The sequence below is a fragment of the Melanotaenia boesemani genome, chromosome 10 (genome assembly GCF_017639745.1).
Source record: "Melanotaenia boesemani isolate fMelBoe1 chromosome 10, fMelBoe1.pri, whole genome shotgun sequence".
Lineage (NCBI taxonomy): Eukaryota > Metazoa > Chordata > Actinopteri > Atheriniformes > Melanotaeniidae > Melanotaenia > Melanotaenia boesemani.
Genome location: NC_055691.1, coordinates 22,005,028 through 22,025,619, shown reverse-complemented (window position 1 = coordinate 22,025,619; position 20,592 = coordinate 22,005,028). Strand labels below are relative to the sequence as shown.

At 37.4% G+C, this 20,592-nt stretch overlaps 3 protein-coding genes across 4 annotated transcripts; 1 reads left to right on the top strand and 2 right to left on the bottom strand.

Annotated features, from left to right (window-relative positions):
- Positions 1-205: 205 nt before the first annotated feature.
- On the top strand, positions 206-5,222 carry tnnt2d (troponin T2d, cardiac). The gene is made up of 12 exons (XM_041995941.1): positions 206-289; positions 756-810; positions 978-988; positions 2,674-2,695; positions 2,784-2,841; positions 2,942-3,058; positions 3,148-3,225; positions 3,323-3,433; positions 3,686-3,798; positions 4,048-4,138; positions 4,311-4,348; positions 5,011-5,222. The coding sequence occupies exons 2-12, from the start codon at positions 773-775 to the stop codon at positions 5,054-5,056; spliced, it is 723 nt and encodes a 240-aa protein (XP_041851875.1). The 5' UTR covers positions 206-289; positions 756-772; the 3' UTR covers positions 5,057-5,222.
- On the bottom strand, positions 5,009-15,629 carry dnm1l (dynamin 1-like). 2 transcript variants are annotated; one of them, XM_041995939.1, is made up of 19 exons: positions 15,383-15,629; positions 13,763-13,907; positions 12,465-12,511; positions 11,917-11,988; positions 11,725-11,811; positions 10,749-10,911; positions 10,521-10,641; positions 10,283-10,414; positions 9,966-10,172; positions 9,701-9,821; positions 9,458-9,613; positions 9,259-9,348; positions 9,086-9,178; positions 8,850-8,903; positions 8,561-8,632; positions 7,713-7,889; positions 6,904-7,013; positions 6,629-6,788; positions 5,009-5,880 (listed from the first exon to the last, which is right to left on the bottom strand). In XM_041995939.1, the coding sequence occupies exons 1-19, from the start codon at positions 15,482-15,484 to the stop codon at positions 5,824-5,826; spliced, it is 2,166 nt and encodes a 721-aa protein (XP_041851873.1). In that variant the 5' UTR covers positions 15,485-15,629; the 3' UTR covers positions 5,009-5,823. The 2 variants fall into 2 exon arrangements, with proteins under 2 accessions (XP_041851873.1, XP_041851874.1); XM_041995940.1 differs by lacking the exon at positions 8,561-8,632 and having other exon boundaries at positions 15,383-15,628.
- Positions 15,630-15,987: 358 nt separating this feature from the next.
- dnajb9a (DnaJ heat shock protein family (Hsp40) member B9a) lies at positions 15,988-19,152 on the bottom strand. The gene is made up of 3 exons (XM_041995942.1): positions 19,014-19,152; positions 18,354-18,585; positions 15,988-17,705 (listed from the first exon to the last, which is right to left on the bottom strand). Exons 2-3 carry the CDS (start codon positions 18,568-18,570, stop codon positions 17,272-17,274), a joined length of 651 nt encoding a protein of 216 aa, XP_041851876.1. The 5' UTR covers positions 18,571-18,585; positions 19,014-19,152; the 3' UTR covers positions 15,988-17,271.
- Positions 19,153-20,592: the final 1,440 nt, after the last annotated feature.

The following is a 20,592-nucleotide window of genomic DNA, read 5'->3' as shown; positions in this document are numbered from 1 at the left end:
GGACTGTTGAAACCAGAGTGGCTGGTGAAAGCTTGAATAGATATATGATATTTTACAAGGGCGGGAATGTACCTGCAGAATGTGTGTGTGTGTGTGTGTGTGTGTGTGTGCACAGCTGAGTGTGTCGGAGACAGCCTCTGATGCCCAGTTGTCTAACAATAGACTGGTCAGCCATAGGGTGTTGCAGTCACATGAGTAAGAAGGGTTGGGTTATGTATCCTTGATGCTCAACCTGTGTGTGAAGCTCAAGGAGCTGAAGTCTGTCTCTCGTCTCCTATTTGGGTTGCAGGTAAGGACGTTCTTATATGAACTGAAACATTAAAGCACTGTTTAGTCTTACATATAAAGAAGTTATTTATAAATATATGTTCTACTTTTTTAGTTTACTTATAATTACTGAATGAAGACTTTTCTCATTCTGTTAAAGTGTTGTGTTTCTGTCTGCTGAGATGTTGCTCAGCCTCATTTGTCACCTAGCTGAAACATCACCATCATAACTGCTTAAATGGTTATTTTACTCTCTTTTTCTTATTCATAGGTATTGGAAAATAAGTATCTGTCAATCATTTTATCGCTACTATGCCTACAGTAAAAGTTTGAATTACTTGTTTTAGTGCCAGCTCATGGACCAGGGGTGATCCCACTTTGACACCATTTGTAGCTTGTATGAACTGTTGCAGCCTCATGTACTGCTGTTTAGTGATTTAGAAATATTCGCCAGTGTAAATATAGTCTGATGGGGATCCATTTTGCAGAGCTCGTCCATCACAAAATGTCTGACACAGAGGAAGTCATGGAGGAGGGAGTTCAGTGCGTAGTCCTTTTTATTCTTTTGTCTATTTGCATCTTAAGTGCAGCATTTGTCCAATAAAAGTTCTTTTCACATCAGCAAATTATTCATTTAATAAATGTAAAGTGATGCAAATGTATTTTTAACTGGTTTTTTTTCTTCTGTTGATACTGCTGTCCCTCTAAAGGGAGGGAGAAGGTAAGCAAATTTCTTTATTTTTATTCCTCTAACAAATTTTAAACATCATTAATAATCTATGTTAATTAGCATGGGAGGAGGCAAGGACTGATAAATTTATTATATTGTAATTATCGGTAAACTCTTAAAAGCAATCAAGTAAATTTAGATTGCTGCAGCATTTATTATTGATCAATATAAAACATTCAATCACAAAATGAGAAGAAATTGTTGTGCACAGGCATGACATTTAGTAGCAAAGCTGAAGAAGCCTCTGACTGAAGATATTGTTTTGTTACCAGGATATTAGTGTGCTATTATATTTAGAAACTTATGCAACATTTGTCTTTCTACAATCAGCTCTTGAAGCAACAGAACAATTCCCAGTACAGAGCCAGTCGACATTATTCGTTTGTTCGGTTTCTTTGAGACACCAACCTCTTCCACACAGTGGCAGTGCCCCATTGGTGCAGAAAAGATGTCCTTGCTCCTCTCGTTTCATCAGTTTGTAATCGTATACAAACTCATTTCAGATCCCTTTTCTAAACTTATACATATAGGAAAATGATGGACACATCAGTCCTGCCTCTAATGTGCTGCATAGAAAGGACTACTGATCCTGATGCTGCTGCCCAAGCATAAGTTTGCAAAGAAAGCCACACTCTCCACCACAGTCTTATAGAAGATACAGTATACAACATCTTCCTGCAGGCATTGGAAAACCTGAACTTCCTCAAAATACGCTGTCCCTTTTGTAGACAGGCTCAGTGTTACACTTCCAGGCCAGGTGAACAGACAGGTATCCTCTCCAAGGATGAAAACATTGTTTGGTTTGCCCCTTTCATGTACTACCATCTCCATTTTCCAGTTCATATTCAAGATGAGATGACTGTTCTCATCCATGCCACTGATACACCTCACTGCTACAGACAAACAAATGGAAGGGGTTTCCTCCATATTTCCTCCATCATATTTTGCAATTGGTACAATGTTAATGCAATATACCAAGTGATAACAAGCTTTGTCTTTGGTCTGATCCAAACAAAAGTCTGGTACTGGATAAAAAAATAAGCCAGAGTTCCTAAAAGGCCCATTCTGCGTTTACTATACAATATGTTCATTAGCTAATTTTAGTATGACTAATGTTTATTTTAGACTTTGTTTTCTCAGAATGGTTTAGGTCAGTTCATGCAGTCTTTTTCTGATTGTAAAGAAATGCTCCTTGACATCTACAGTTGCAAGAATTTCCTGCAGGCCATGGTTTGATAAATCTTAGATATCTCTTTCCATGTTCTTGGGCTAAATTTATTTGGACCCCTGGTAAACTCCAAAGCACCCACAGCATTTGTCCCAAAGACCTAAGAAAGAGCTCTTTAATAATACCACAGCAGGATGACATCACACACTTTCACAGAACAGCTGGTCTTTTAATCAGAGACGTAAAGAACATAATTGGTGCCTTTAACTCCCAGAAGAAGTGCTAATCTTTGGCACCTAGTCAGAAATTCTGGGTCTAATTTTTTGGATTAGTAGATGTATTAGTAAGGCATTCTGTAAGAAAGTGATTTAAAAAAATTAAAACCTTGTGTCATAAGATAATGTTAACCTATCTAGGGGCTTTATTGAGAAAAAAAACAGGGGTTTTCATGCAATGTCCCTTTTTCATGACTAAACATTCATCATGGCTATTGTTTCTTCTCTTCCAGATGAATCAAAACCCAAACCTAAGTATGTTTTATTCATTCTCTGTGAGTTAGAAGTTAATAAACCACCTATAATAGAATATATCATAATATCAAATTGTTCACATCTGCAGGTTTATGACAAACATTGCAGCCCCAAAGATTCCTGATGGTGAAAAAGTGGACTTTGATGTGAGTCGGTCTTATTAAATGCCTCCTTCTATGTTTGTTTTGATCTGATTGGGTAATTTTCCATCCATTGTGTTTCTCTTACCTGCATATGTGATGACAGGACATCCACAGGAAGCGTCAGGAGAAGGATCTGGCTGAGCTGCAGTCTCTAATTGAGGCTCACTTTATCCAGAGAAAGAAGGAAGAAGAGGAGCTCATTGCCCTTGTTAACAGAATTGTGAGCATGTGAAAGTCAAAGCGTCAGTGTCTAGTCTAAAATGAACACTAACTGTATGCTTGTTTGTGGGTTTCGGGTTCTTTTCTTAGGAGAAGCGTCGTGCTGAGAGAGCTGAGCAGCAGAGAATCAGGACAGAGAGAGAGAAAGAGAGGCAGGCCAGGCTTGCGGTATGGTTCCTGTGCATGTAATTCTTGACATTACCAGATTGCAGCAAGAAAGTTTTTCCTTGTACCTCTCTAAATAATTCACCTATAATGCACACAGGAGGAGAAAGAACGCAAGGAGCAGGAGGAGCATCGCAAGAAGCAAGATGAGGATGCCAAGAAGAAGAAGGCCCTCACAAACATGACACAGCAGTACACGGTTGGACAGAAGGTCTGGCTAAAAATATTTAAATGTTAAACCAAACAGCACTTGAAAAAACATCCAGCAAAGTTTAAAAAAATGATCTTAAACAACTTTAATATGCAAATGTTACTTATTGAAAATATAAGAGCAAAAAAAACATCAGTAATAGAAATGATGTGTATACACAGGAAGCTTTAAGCATTGTAATCACATATTTTTGACAGATAATCCATCAAATAATCCAAAAGAGACATGTTTGTTCTTTATTTGGCAACACAGAGTGAAAGCAGGAAAGGAGCCAAAAAACAGACTGAGAGGGAGAAGAAGAAGAAGATCCTGGCTGAACGCAAGAAGCCGCTCACCATTGATCATCTGAGTGAAGACAAACTGAAGTATGAAACAACTCTGCTTATTGTCTGTTACATCATGTGATTGTTTTACTAAAAAATTACTACTACTACAATATTGAATTTCCCTTTGGGATTAATAAAGTATTTTTCATTCATTCATTCATTCATTCATTCATTCATCACAAAATATTGGACATTTATTTGTAATAAATGGCTTTCATTAATACAAGAACGAATCCCAACATCAACAGTAAGTTTTCCCGACATCTTAACATTCATGTCTGTGTTTAGGGAGAAGGCCAGTGAGCTGTGGCAGTGGCTGATGGGGCTGGAAGCCGAGAAGTTTGATCTCGGCGAGAAACTCAAAAGACAGAAATATGATGTAAGTATAGCCAAGGCAAGACATAAGACGTGTCTTGTATAAAATCATACGTCAAGTTGGTTTTTAGAAGTTAATGGTGTTGGGTCCAAAATGTTTTATAGCTCTCAGATTCTCTGGATTTGTAAGGTGTCCTGTCCTCTTTAAAATGCTAAGAGACTTGGTGTCTTTGCAGATTAACCAGCTTCTTGCTCGAGTTCAAGACCACCAAAAGTAAGTACATAACTAACGATAAAGCCCGAGTCCTGGACTTGTCCATTATTACTCTCTAAAATTGTCTTTTGAAAGACATGTTCAAATTTCACTTTCCCCCCTGACAATCATGAAACGGATCAGACAAGAGTAAAATAATTTATTTCAGTACTTTCACTGAATGCTAAAACATACAGAAGGTAAACTGTAAATACACCACAGCCTTCTCATTCTTCTCCACCTTAGTCGCTTACAAACCAGCATCCACCCAGTCGCACATATTTTAATTAAGATAGTAAAAACAGTTGCATAAGTTTTCATTACTTATGTGTGAGGATAGGAATAAGATTGTTCTTGTTGCAACATCACGAGGAAGAGAAGTCACGTACAACATTAATGATATTTAAATAAACCCATTTCTCTTCCATGAACGGGACTAACCCTGGGATAAAGAAATGTGTATGAATCTAATGAAAATAAAATTGTGTAACATGGTGATGCCAAAGGAAACTGCAAAATCTCTGCACTTAAAACATTTTTATTTCCACATTATTGTGTCTCAAGTCATTAAAAACAGTGTTATCTTCTATGAATGCCAAAATATACCCCGAGTACTGAGTTAATGGCTTTGTAACATCCTGAACTCTGAGCTAACTGTGTTTTTGTCCTGTTTTCCTTTTCAGTGCCAAAGGTCGCGGTAAGGGCAAGATGAGCGGCCGGCTGAGGTAAAGCTGCTGCGAGACCGAGTCGAAGCAGACGGTCACACCTGTGACGTACCCGTGTGTCTACAGTTAATGTGATCATTGTTCTGTTGTGTTGGGCTACATGTCAATTATCAGGAGATCAAAACAATAAATAAGTCAGTGCACCCACTCTGATACATTTCTGCAAACCATATATAAACTGGCTTTGTGTTCATTTGTCCATACATACAGTATAGGACAATAACACTTTTATATAAAAAATAAACAGCAAAAAGTGTGATTTAGCTTTGTTCCATGTCTATAAAAAAATAATACTATTATTAACAAGAAACAATTGTGTGTGGTTAAAATGGTTATTTAGATCTAAATCAATTTCTTTGGAAAAATAATTGCATCAACTAATAAAGAGAGGATCTACATGTTTAATATTGTTTAGTCATTTCTAGCTTTAATTCAAATAAGAGCAGACATTCCTCAGCAAGGCTCCACATAGTGGTAATGTATAATATCTCTATATTCACTGCTTTAATTACATTAAGAAAATATAATGATCTAGGACAGGAGCATGTGTTAATACTGATAAAGAGGGACTGAAATATACTGCCCCTCATTTGATTCAGTCCATGCTGTTCTGTACATTAAAACTATGTTTTGATAAACACGTAACCACAGCAGTGCATTTTCGAGTTGTCTCTACAATCTGACGAGCTGTGAGACTTGCTATGGGGGGGTTTTGAGGGCGATGGATGTCCCATGAAGATGCTGCTTCTGGAGGGATAAGACAGGCTGCCCTCACCACAGGTGGGTTTCTCTGATCTCTGCTATGACCTGACTGGCTTTCTGCAAAGCCTGGAAACAGATGATAAAAGCAATTTGAAATGAACAACTTATTGTAGAACAATGTTTTAGGTACCTACATCGCACAGTTATTTGAGACAGCTTTGTATTTTTAAACTGACATTATGAATTTAGTATAAGTGAGTTGGGTTTTACGCTGGTCATAAATCAGTGAATCCAAACTGAACCTGTGTGTGCTGACCATTAAAAATGTTCCTTTCAGAAGAACCAAATGCACAGTTTTCTGTTTATTGCAGCCCAGCAGAAAAATGCTGTTGATGAAAAACTGCATTTCCTCTGGTGAGCTGCAAAACTTAGACATCCAAGGGGAAAATTACATAATGTTATTAATTTAATTTATTTAATCAATCAGGGCGACTGATGTCTTACACTACATATAAAAAAACACCTAATAATGTTTTGTAATTAAAAGATCCTGTAAACTTAGTCTCTTTCCTCATATTGTAAGTATTGTAGTATCAACAAGCTTTAAATCAACACTTCTCAATTTCCTACAAAATTATAAAATAAAAGGACTTCAGTAAACTATATATTTATATTTTTAAATAATACAACTGCTGGGGGCCCAGAAATACAATTTTAAGTCACTAATGAAATTAGAACAGCCTGTGTGGGGATTTACTGCCCCTTTGAAATGTATATAAATATTTATCTTACAAAATATTTATCTTATGAGCTGTACATGATTGACACTGGCTCTTGTTCACCAGTTTGTAGTGATATGTAAAGAATCTGTCACCTTCAGCATGTCGGCAGCCTCGTTGCGTCTCTGAGCCATGTCCTCGGACTCTGTCAGCAGGTCGTTCAGCAGGGTTGTCTTGTATAACTGACCCACTAGCTCGCTCTGCAGGCAGTCCTTCACATGGTTCACCAGGAAATGCATCACTGCTTTTGGTACACTGAGGCCAAAATAATATTCATTTTATTAGAGTTTCAGAGTTTGGCTCACACAGAAAAAAATAAATAATAATAATAATAAATTAATTTAATAAAAACATTTGAAACAACGTGTACCTGTCTTGGATATTTTTCCGAACAATAAGGAAATATGACTTAATGAGTCTCTCAATGACTTCACAGTCCCTCTGCTCCCGAGCAGACAACTTCCTGGAAACTGGAACAGGCTGGTAACGAAAAGAGATCAGATCTGGTTGTTAATGTAATAAAAGAGATTTAACTACATTTACTGATTCATGCACTTATAAAAGCAAAAATAACAATAAAACAATTTACTTTCGAACACCAAGCACCAGGTATGAATCCTCATGATTTTCACATGACATTGCTGTACAGCAACAAGCATGAAACTAGTCGAATATGACTGACTCCTGAATTTCAACTGTGTAGTTAAAAATAAAAAAAAGTCTTTATAGGTAATCGACCACTTTGTAATCCAGATACATCTCAGCTTTCTCCAGCTTTGCAGTGGAATTCAGGTCTGAACTGATTAAACAGATTAAACACTCAGTCTTCTCCTCTCCAAACACTCTTAGTGCTTCAGATCACTCTCTTGCTGAAAGTCCAAAGACCTTAACAGAACTTTGACCAAGATATATGTTCTTGCTCCTTTTCATCACCTTTTAAACTCTCAGACAAACTTTGGTGTCTTCTGTCCATGGAGCTTAAACCCATGTAAACTATGGCTTATCTAGGAAGAACTGCAAATATCAGTGTTGCCTTTTTAAACTAGTGATGTAGTCTTTGCTCATAGCGCCTTACTATGTTAGGGATGAGGATTTTGGTTTGGGCTGAAATCATCACTCCATATCCTTCATGTACCAGTATTCTGTAAAATGTCTTCACAACAAGAATGGAGTACCTACCACATCGAGCAGGTTGACAGCGTGACCTCTCTGTGGATTTGCAGAGGGTGGAGCCAGGGACATGGTCCTGTCACCTGCAGACATCTCCTCCCCCTTCCTCAACATGCCCCTCCAGCTGCCCGTCCCGCTGTCTACCTGGTCACTGACGGGAGCACTCTGAGAGCCACTGGCCGCTGCCTTCAAATGGAGAAAGATACAGGAAGTTTCTGTCAGGGAAATCATGTATGAGGCTGAATTAAAACAACTTATCATTTTAAAACAGTTTCCTGTGGTAACATGCCACAGGCCTTCTTTGATTTGAATCCAAAGGAGTTCATGTGGACTTTTCATCCTTTTGATTTTTTTCTGACAGGCAAAAATATTTTAAACTCAGGTCAGGATGTGATGACACAATCATATACTGTTTAAAACAAACAATATTTTGCAATAAAATTTCAAGAAACTTTGACTGTGATTGGCTGGTATTCCAATGACCAGATAATCCAAAAAGACCAAACCTCTCAATTTGTTCTATTTGTATTAAAAAGATAAATCACATGCATCATATCATCAGAATAAATTCTGAATTAAAACTGCTTAGGCATCTCATTCTGAGTTGAATTTCTTCAGTCAGGGCTTAAAACATGCACAAAAAAGGTTTGAGATACATTTGAATGAGTCAAGAGTGAGGTCAGAAAGTAGGGGCTGAGAACTGTGCTTCCAACACACCACACATGCTGGGCACTGAGGGTACGACCAAACACCAGAAAAGACCGTTTGATTATTTAGAAAATGAAAAAAAAATGGTTTGGGGGGAGTGGTCAGAGATCAGATGCAAACAATGCAGGCAGTGAGTGAAAGGGACACACCTTGGTGGCCTCGCACTCCAGAGGAAAAGGCTCAATGGGGGAAAGAGACTGCCCACCAGGGCTTTTAAGGGACTACAAGAAGGAAGAGAAGAATGGACAGAGAGCTAGCCAGAGCTATCAGTTGAGATGTGCATGTGCTGAACATACTGTAAAGTGGAGAGAATGACTATACTAAGCCTGAGTTCGCTCAGACTTCAGTGACTACAGGCTGAAGTTCGTGAGATGAAACATCTGTTAAAGCCTGTAACAAGAAAACAAAGGAAGGGATACTCATTTAACTGGACGGTACCTTGTCTCTGGGAACAGCAGGGGGCAAGTCTCTCAGTCTGTTACGTCTCTGCTCCTACAAACACAAGAGTTTAACAAATGAGCCAACACAAAAAATAGAAGGAGAAAAAAATGAGAAAAACAGTTTCATTATAGTTGCTTTGTACTGCCACTGCTGTACGGCAGGACCAATGCAGAGCAGCGCAGAAACTGTAGAAAAACAACTGTATCATGAGATGAGCAAAGTTCATTTCTTACTTCTATATTATTGTTCATGAGGCCACATGCATCAGCAAAGTCGGGGTGTTTGGTGTTGATATAGGCCAGCTCAATAGCTACCAGGTTATGAACCTGTAAAGAGGTAAAGAAAATGCATTGATGAGACTGAAACTTCTCCTGAAATAATTAAGAATGTTTTGTAGGATCCTGACCATATCATTAGTGACAGGGAGTCTCCTCCTGAGGAGGGAGGTGACCACTTCTACGATGGCATCATGGAGCTTTGGAAACCTCAACAACTCCTGCAAAGACAAACAACTTTTACAATCATCACTACAGTGTTGTGTATTTACAACACACCTTTGTGCTTTAGTTATCAATAGTTTGAGATAATATATGAGTGTTTCTAACCTGTGTGCTATAGTTGCTGCAGTGTTGGATGATCCTCTGCATCTCCTCATGAACCAGCTCCACACAGCGCAGGCTGGGCTCCTCCAGACGTTTGATCTGCCGCTTCACTAGCAACTCAAACGAAACCTCAGGCACAAATAGAGCAGGCCTCGGGCCCTGTCAGAGGAAATTAAACTGTGAGCTTTCAAAGAGGAGCCTGTTAAGACAAGGATTATACCAAAGAGGGGCAAGCAGAAAACCCACCGTTGCATTTCTGATTGCTGTCAGCACATCGATGGTTGTCAGACCGCCCAGAGGATCAACAGACTCCAGTGTGCGACCAAACGTCTCATGGAATATATAACAAATTCTTGCTCCGCCACATCTGTATTAACAAAAAAAAGATAAAGATTAAAATGCAGAAAACATAAAAATTCAGACAGAATTTATTTTTCAGTTGAAATGAAGCCAGCAGAACCGCTTAGTGGTGAGTGAAAGTAAATGCTGCTCAGAAGGTTGCATAACTCACAATTCAGCTGTCTCAATGTACTTGGCCGTGCCTTCTATGGTGTTGCAATACTCTGCAGCAAACTTAGTGATAAGCTGCAGCAACGTGGCGCTCTTGTCATCGACCGGGTTACCATAACTGTTAAGTAAAGACTGGTACTGTGCAGCGAGCACATTGATCCTTGTCTTCAGCTCAGGAAGACAGTCTCTGATATGATGCATCAGTAACCTGTAAGATAAGATTTAGTCAATATAGTAAACATCTCACGGATAAATTTCAACACAGCAAATTCATAAAAGTAAATAAAAACAACAGAATACAACTATTTAAGTCAAAACCTGTTTAATGTTTTAGCCAGAAATTTGGTTCCATTTCTGTTGGCGAGGGAGGGGTACTTCTTTTGCAGGAAGGCATGTTCATCGCGAATAGAGTCAGCCACTGATTTCTTTTGGTTGATGTCCAGCTGACTCCTGAGAAAATGCACCAAAAATACTTATTAGGACATCTTGGGTCTTTGAGTCATAGTTCAGCTTTAACATGACAGCCTACAATGAAACTAATTTACAGCAGTAATACCTGTTAACTACCCCAATAATACCCAGTTTGACAGGAATGACTCTGCCCATCAAGACATCCATGGCATCTGTTCCAGCATCCATCAGATCCAGCTTTGTCACCACTGCGAGCGTCCTCCTGCCTAAACAGAGAAACACTCAACTAGTAACAAACACACTGCTGTGACAAGCAATACAAAGAGCATGCAGGGAAATATAACAAAGGCAAACAAGTAAGGATAATGTTTACCATCAGGATCAACTTCGCGGGCCACTTTCAGAGCCTCTGAGGTTGCCATGTCTGTGTTGGCAGCAGTCACAGCCAGGATGATGGAGTTGGGGTTGGAGATGTACTTTAGAATCAGTTCCCTGATCAGAATCTCTATGTCTTTGGGCTGGTCTCCCACCGGTACCTGTTAAAAAACAATATATCTATGTGGACTGGAAACCATGACATATTTCAACAAATTACTTAAAAAAAATCCTTTCTAAGTTTTTTGAATTATCATGAAAAAAAGATCAAAACATGTGTTTATTTATAGAATAGTTAACCAGAAGGAAAAATAAGTCTTTTGAGACTGAGAATGTGTTTTGTAAGAGAGGGAGCTACTCAAATAAGTATATACCGAGAACAAACCGAAGCAACATCAGAATCATATGAACTAAAATTAAAGAGAGACACAACTAAGGCACAGTTTGTTAGTCTGACTTACATAATGATGCTTTTTTTAACAAAATGATGAATCACTGAATGTGATCTGCATCCAAATATGAGGCTGAAAAATTTTGGTAGATTAACCAATTGAAAATGATTAATTTATAAATTTGCTGCTGCACAACATGAACCAGTTATTGTCTTAGAGATGGAAAAAGGCAATAACAATGGATACTTAACAACAATAACTTAAAAAAAAACATTCAAATACTGAATATCCAAAAGCAGATACCACCATACTATACTGCAAAACTTCAGAACAATTATGACTGAACTCAGTTTCCCCACGTTATTCCAGACATGTCCAAAAAACATACTAACAATTCAGCCAAGTGGCCTTATCGGCTCTGATATTTTGCCTGTATGTGACCTTGTGTTTTTTGCATTTTTTTTTGTGTTTTTTTGGGAGGGGCGGGTTGAGCACCACAAACACCATCCATTTATCTCGTGACTTTAAAGACAATGCAAAGAAAAAGATCTGAGAAATCTGGGAAAGCAAAACTGATCTTACTTTTGTTATGCCAGGAAGGTCCACTAATGTGAGGTTCACGACATGTGGAGAAAATATTTTCAGGTGAATGGGTTCATCACTAATACCCTAGGAAGAAAAACAAAACAAAAAAAGTCTGATCGGTCAAATTTCTCCATAGACATCATCTCCCGTCTGAAAACACATCATGCTGTGTAAGTGCAATCAGCGAACCTTGTTAATACCAGAAATTCTTTCCGTTTCTGCTTCAATTTCTTGTCGGATTTCTTCAAAATCTGTGTAGATCTGAAAGAGATATAAAAAATAAGCCCGAAATAGCACTGGATGTTTTTGTTTCTTTTACAATAAAGTAAAAAAAAAAGAAAAAATAAATAAATGAGAAATGTATAATAAACCCCTGAGCAAAACCGATTAATGTCATGAGGCTACCAGGAGGTCACAAGGCTCCTTTGTTCAGACATTAGAAAACACTGTACATGGAGCTCAACCTTGGAAGACATTTCCCCTCCAGCCATATAGATATTAATAGCTACTGAGGGGTTGTGCCTGCTCTCATTACAGGTTGTAGATCTCACTGTTGTAGACAAACTACAGATCCACAAAACACCCTCCTGTAACTGATCATCAGATACAAATGTATCAATAGACGCACAAAACATTATTCAACCCCCTTTCTCAAATATCTCAATGTTTTTTGTAAACGGCTCAGTAGTGAGGGAAACATCCAATGAGTAATTCTTTCTGCCAAACAAGAACTCTACCTTGTTTTTGGTGTGTAGGAATTTGCCCCATTCCTCTCCATCAATGCCTGCAGAAACACAAAGTTGAGGACAGATGTTTTAGTTGCGTGACAGATGTGGCCACAAGAACAGTGTTGCTATGACAACCCTCCCCTTGTTAATCTCTCATGGGAGGGTTTTTTTTCCCTATGGGCAATAATGGGATGGAAAAACTCTTCAGAGCAAAGATCCGCAGCTGAAGAGTTTTCAATAATAACTCACATAAACAACTGTCCTTTTTTAACAGTGGTAATGGAAGCAAATTACAGGCAAAGCAAAGAAAAAAGAGAGCACTTTGGGAAGCAGACATTTAGAAAGTCAAAAAACAAAACAGTGATTATTATAGCTACAATAACCAACATCAAAACACAGCTTCAAAAGGGTGGCTCTGTTTGTCATCTGGAGGAAGCTGCTCTTTCATGGCATTAAAGGGTTTTTTTCCTCCAATAAAATTGAAATTATAATTCTAAGAACATAGAATGCAGATTGAAATCATTCTTTGTTTTACTTGACAGAGGCATGCTAATTTCTTTGCAATATTCTCTGACAGAGACCAGTCTACGTGGAGAGAAGGGCCTCAACTGAGCAAATAAAGCCACATGGTTTTGCAGCTTTGAAAAGTTACAGAAATACAAAGCATGATGGGGGCAGAGAGGTAAAAGGAAAGCAGAGCAGGTGGGGTAGGGGTAGGAGTCGAGGTGGGAGTATTGTAACATAGTCACAGAAAGACAAAGAACAAGGAAAAGGAGACCTCTGCAAAGGCGTCCATTTCTCTTTGATTCTGTGGTTAAATAGAGACGACAGGAGACAAAAGGGTTAGCCTGGCTATCTGGCTATCTTATATGAGAGTCTGCTGCAATGCAGAGTCACTCTGAGGCCATTTACAGAGGACAGCATTAGATAAGAGCAGCCTAGTGGCTCATCTCAACCACCTGTTCTTTTCACTCGGGACCACACAACATCAGAGCTGATTTTAAGATAAAATGCTATCTCTTCTGCAATTAAAACAAAGCTATTCTGAAAATAATCATGTATAAAAATAATGTTAAAAAGTGCAATGATCACAGAGAGAATCTGTTTAATTTTATTATTGCCATGTACCTGGTCAGTGAAGCATTTCAACAAATATAAGACACTAATCAGTTTACAAAACACACACTGTGTATTGTGTATATGGACTATTAAAAGGTTTGGTTTGTAGAAAAATATCAAAATATGACCATTTCAAAATAACCAAACTGTAAGACAAAATAACGTGGGAGAAGAGGTATCGATATTACCATTTTCTTCACTGGTTTTCCTGCGATCATCAGGGTCGATGTGCACAAGTTGCAAGATGAGGGGTCGGCGTGTGACGATACCTGTGCCTCGAGGCAGGATGTCCCTGCCGACCAGGCTCTCTAAAACAGAACTCTTCCCACTGCTCTGTAAAACAAAAGCACCAACAACATAATCAACAAAACAACCAAAAGTGGAGACTGCAGCATACATGAATCATTAATGTCTTTTCAACATGCAAGTACAGATCAAACATGTTACGGGGAGATTAGTGAAGCTGTACAATGGCATTTTATTTTGTCAAACCTTTTAAGTAATTTTTTATTGAACAAACTAATAGATTTCCAAAGAATTACCACAGAAGAATTGCTCTAGTATAATTATAGCTCCAAAGAAACAATTAAGGGTTCCCAAACAAGTCCTTACTATGGATTTGTAATTAGGGGTAGCAGGTGAAGTAACACAGTAAAGCAGACAGTGCTGACAGTAGACAGACACTATAAAAAAATCAGTTTTAAAATTATGAGTGATTTCTTAGTGTGATTAGATTTGTGGCAGCCACTTCTAACAAGATTTGTTGATCTGAAATATCTCACTTAGAATGGAAAGGTACTTATTTTCGCTGTAGGAGGGGAGGGCTAAAATTGAGTTTGCAGACATAAACCTAGCATTTTTCTAACTAATAGCAATGGGTCTGATAATCAACCAGTCTACTAGCCGGTACAGAGCAATAATAAGGGCAAACAAAACAAATTAAAATTTCAAAACATCTTTTAGCTCGCATTGTCTCACATTTAACCTCGGACACAGGCCAAAATGTCTGAGACAGTCACATCCTATTACCTGGCCAGTGGGAGTAAACCTGTTAAGACAAAACCTGCCACTTAAAACCAATTAGGTTCCAATGTGCACACACGATAGCGACTCAACGTATATAGTATGTGCTGCTATTACAGTACACAACCTTGTTTTTTAGAGCTTGGATATTCCTTTCATTAATGAAGGAAGGCTAAATTCCATTTAAAATCGCATTTAATTTATCGATACTATAAAATATATCATAAACTTTGCCAACAAAAACAGCAGAAGGAAGTTTATAGTTTGGCTGATGGGTTGTTTTAGATCCCAGTGGCATTAGCTAGATAAACTAGTAACTTCGGTGTAAGCAGAATGGACATTATTTTTAAGGAAACAACATTAAAATACTGAGTTTTACACACACACACACACACACACACACACACACACACACACACACACACACACACACACACAAGTTTACCTGAACGTAAATTGTGTACATAAATCAAATTAAGTTAGAGAAAAACAACGTTTGGCTGTTAGATTTAAGATAGTAATCAGCAGGATAAAATTGTCAACTGTCAGTCAAAACACTGCTGCAATTACGTTAGATCATTTTTAGCTAATGCTAACTTAGTTGATACAGTAGTTAATTACAAAAAATCTGAACATAAGTGTAAAGTAAATCCCGACAATTAAGAGTATTTTTCTTGAATGAAAGTGAAAGAAAAACTGCGACAAAGACTAAAGTAAATACCACAACAGTAAGTTCACGCATGCTAACTAAGTTGCTAATGTTTAAGCAGAGTGACGTTTCTCACCTGGGTTCCCACAACAACTATCTGCGGCAGTTGAATTATATCTGCGCCAACTGTGTTAAAGACATCTTGCAGCTTGTTTATGACAGGTATAAGGGCCTCCATTTGTTGCAATACAAATTCCGACCTGTCAAATACACAACTTTCTTAATGTTGCCGCACACGGATACAAAGTCATTCAATGTCCCTCAGCTAAAGCTACTGGCGACTCAGTTTTGCTTACAACTGCGCAAACAGTTGCTCAGGATTGCATCATGGGAGATGAAGTTCGGGGGAGTCCCATTTGAAATGTCTACACTACGGTTTTGAATACTGCTGAACTACATTTCCTATATGTGACATCGTGCTGTGCACCGAACCAATAAAAAGCCCGATAACCGCCACCTGGCAACCGTAACCAAGAAATCAAAATATGTTACTAAAGATATCAGTGATGCATTTATTTAAATGAAAGGTATTCTGACGTCGGTGTGAAGTGTTATAACTTTTGCATAACTTTTCAATAAGATCGAAATACTGAAATTAGAAGCGCAAGTATGCCTGAAAATTGTCTTCGAGTTGAATTTTGAGTGATCAATGACTCAAACGGCAATCACCACTTTCTCACTTTTTAATGACATTCACGAATAAGAAAAGATGGTTTGGTTTTAACAATTTATTCACAATACGTAAAGTGCCAATGGGTATTTTACTAATAAATATTGCACAACACATTGCCAGGAATGAGACAACAAATGATAGGCTAATATAGGATAAAAGCACCAACATACTGCAGCTTTTATCAAGCTGAAAATTCAATTACCAGCATCATATATGGAGAATACTGAGCACCCATACATTTAAGTACCTATACCATATTTCTTCAAGATTGTGGTAAGTTAGTACACTCACAGATCAAGCAAAAAGCAAAACAAAACAATCCCTCTAAGGTACATTGACCCTTCATCTTGCACATTCTTCAGTTTGTTAGACATTCAGATGCCAATACCCTTACATGGGTTTGTTTGGTCATTCCTACAGCAAGACAATGACCCTCACGTTGCTGCTTATATGGAGTGCGAATACACAAGAGGAAGAGTCATTTGAGTGTTTGTGTGAATGGGAAAATAAACACATAGTAGATTGTTGTCTATGCAAGTGAGGACCATACACCAGTCATTATAGAATGACCTATACTAACAAAATCTTGTCTTGAAAATGGTAATAGATTAAAATCTTTTATCTTTAACACCGATATTCCATCACACTTTTGTAGGATCTGACTCCAAAAATGTCTAATCTTATTTCTAACTTTCTTAATTTTTTCTGTTTTACAGACATTTACAATAACGCTGGATGTGGTTTAACCACAAATGATAAAATACTAAAGGTTTTTTAAAAAAATATATTACTGGCACTGTACATGTGTATTTCAAGCAGTTACAACAGATGTGTGATAACTGCTTTCTATCTAATGTCCATGAGCAAAAATCCTTAATCTGCTATTGTATCTGCCTGTAGCAACAATTAAGTACAGAGGAGCCTACATGAAGACACTAAAAACTGTTCAAAAAACATGTTAAGGATGAGTAGTTCTGAGTAAGACTACCATTCATTTCACTAGTGTAATGCTAATGTTGTCAGATTCAATTACTGAGAGAAGGTGCTTAAAAGAAAGACAGAAAATATTCAGCTTACTTCAACAGTAAGCAAATAACACATTAATTTACAGATCTATGAAAATACACAAAGAAAAGTTTCAAAATAGATAAAGCTAAGTAATTTGAAAACTGAATGTCAGTACGCAGTGTCACTGTTTATATTTCACAGCATTTGAACAGACTGGCTTTCAGCTACTTGATCACTGCCACAGTGTTGTATCCTCTTAAGGCGATTTTAAGTCAGAAACCCTTTCACGATGCTGTGCAGTCTGTGTATGTGGTCACCATATTTCCTCTTCTCTGGGTTACTGTTCTACAGTGTTGTTTAGATACACCATGAAACCGACTTTCAGTCTGTTTTGGATGTCTATCAAAAGTAAACATTTTCTCTATGTCATCATACATGTCATCAAAGATACCTGCTCCAAAACCACCTTGAAAGTGTCTCTTGTGTCTGGTGTGGGACTCCTTATGGGACCTGGAGTGTTCTTCGAAGTGTCTTCGATGACGGGCGTGCCGGTTTTGGCTGTACATGTCAAAGTCTTTAAACATGTCATCAAAGTTGAAGCTGAAGGTTTGGTGGGCACCTGCTCTGTGTCTGCCTTGTGTCTCCCCAGTGAAGTGTGTAGTGTCACCAAATTGATCGTACTCTCTTCTTCTGGTCTCATCTGATAAAATTTCATAAGCTGCATGTGGGATAGAAAGAAATGATGTAGTCAATTTTTTATACTTCAGCATGGGAAAAGTTGTGACTTCTGCATATTTACAATCACAATGTATAAGTTCCACAACACACAGTACTGTAATGACCACTTTTACTGTACTGTACAGCCCTCATGGAGAAGGATATATAGATTGACTGCAGTGCATTAACTCCCCATTACAAAAATAAATAAAACTAAGAAAGTAAAAAAAAAAATTAAAATAAAAATAAAAAAAGAAATGTTCCAAAGAGATAATCTTTTTTAAGTGACAGTCAAATGAAATGCAAAAAGAACCTTATCCCTATAGGAACACAGTGTTTCTATTAAGCAACATAAAACATTCAGGTGGTATGATTTGAATCAACTTCTCTCTTCAGAGGTAAAGGATTTCTACAAATCAGGGATGAGTTATAATTACAAAAATGACAATTTCTTTGTTCATTCTTTTCAACACCTTGTTGCTTTTTCAGTCTCACTTCTTTCTATATAAGGCAGACACATGCACATTAAACCAAACCTGACCATATGTCAAAGCTGACCTGAAACAACAGGCTTTGCTTAGCTTCACAAAATTTTGCTTCAAAACATAAAAATTCCCATATCAGAGAAATCTATCCAAATCAACTTTACCTTCAGCGATTTCCCTGAATCTCATTTCAGCATCTGGGCTCTTGTTCTTATCTGGGTGATATTTCATTGCAAGTTTGTGGAAAGCCTTTTTAATCTGGCGCTCTGATGCACCTTTGGGCACTCCCAGTATATCATAGTAGTCCTTCTTGGCAAGTATCAGCTCTGTTATCATGAGGATGCACACTGCAAACGTTAGGACAGACTGTGCAGCAGCCATGGCTTCACTGTCCCCCTGCAGTCAAGAGAGAAATGGACAAGTTGGTAAGGATTGTATAGTGAAGTTGCACACAACACAACACAATGGCATCACCTCTAAACAGATATTAAATATCCTCATTAAGGAAGCAACAACATAGAAATCGTATTAGCATAGGTAGAAGTGCCTTTGGTTTTTGGCCAGCTACAGTTCAAAGAAAATGTGGGTTCTTACTCGACTGTATAAATTTTTTGGGTTAGGTTGAACGCCGCAATAACATTCATTTTAACCTACATTGAAAAGGACATGCGTGGGGAAAAGATCCCCACCCAAATAGCTAAGTGCTGATGTTTCGATGAACAGCATCACGGCCATAATACATGTCAATCAACCTCCTCTTGACATTAGCTTTTTGTTGCTAACGCAAGCTGTCCTAACAGACTCTTCAGACTCACATCACCTACCTTTTGGAGGACACGACTACGTCTTCTTTAGATTTAAAATCGTCTTTAACTATTTATCCAACCCGAAAACATTACATCATTAGTTGAAACAGCGACCGACAGCTATCAAAAACCGGTTAATTTTCTTCCTCGCTGGCTTGCCGGTATCATAATGCCAAAAAACCGCAAATATGTCTTTTTCTGCCCCCTGCTGGTCATTTACGTCATTGTTTCCTCTTAAACTCGCCAACAGTGACCCCGAATGGCTGGAAATAAACGACTAATGTACCTGTAATAGGGATTACGTAACCAGGTACAAAAATAAGTAAGTGAACGCAAACCAGATTACATGACTGGAAAAGCTCAGTTAATTACACTATCGAGTATTTCTTTCTTTCTTTCTTTCTTTCTTTCTTTCTTTCTTTCTTTCTTTCTTTCTTTCTTACAACTTTAAAACATGGCTAAACTCCAGATGCACTATACTCAATCTCTTCTCTCAGGTCTGCTTTAATGAGAAGTTTGTTGATTTATTTGTATATTGAAATTTCTGATTCCTTATTATTCACACTGAAAATAGAATACTAATCTTTTTTTTTTTTTTTCAAATAAGGCCTATATTTCATTGGCTCTATTTTTTATGTAAATACACAAATGACTTTGTAAATGAATCAAATATCTTCTTTAAGGTAGTTTTTGCTGATGACACTAATTTATTGTTGTCACACACCAATCCAAATAACCAACAAAATTTTGTAAACTATGAATTAGATAAAATAGTTAACTGGTTCAAATGTATTAAATTGTCTTTAAATAACAATAAAACAAAATTTATCGTATTTTGTTCAAATAAAAGCTGGAATAATATAGATAAGATACCGATTGAAATAAATGAAAGATTTATTAAGAGAGTAGAGAACCTCAGGTTTTTAGGAATATACTGTAGATTCATTCTTAAATAAAAAAAAAAAAAAACATTGAGTATCTGATAAATAATTTATCTAAATTTGTTATTCTGTTTCTTAACTTAAGACACTTTCTTCCAATGAAAGCTCTCCTAACTCTGGTCTCTATTTGAACCACATCTAAATTATTGCAATGTCATATGGTGTAACACGTACCCTAGCTACCTTGAAAAACTGCGGACTCCACAGAAGAAAGTGTTATGTGTTATAGCATGGGCAAACTTTAACGCTCCCTCCGATCCTCTTTTTTACAGGTTCAAGCTTCTGAAGCTCACTGAGTGCAACATATTTGAAAATTCTTGTATTATGTATAATGTAGTTTATAAATTACATTCTACACGCTGTCAGCTCATTCCAGTGAGATCTGGAATGAAATTGACAGCTCTATAAAAGAACTACCCTCTATGAATATATATATATATATAAAAAAACATTTTCAGCAAAGTCTATTACTGCTTTATGATAATAACTAATCCCATATCGTTGATGCGCAGATTTCATCTGGTCTGACATCTGAATGATTAGATCTTCTGATTTGTTATATCTGTAATTTTTTAAATAATATTGTATAAAAAGTGGACATGTACAAATGGTATAGCACTTATTTAAAATAGTTATAAGGTACAATGGTATTATAT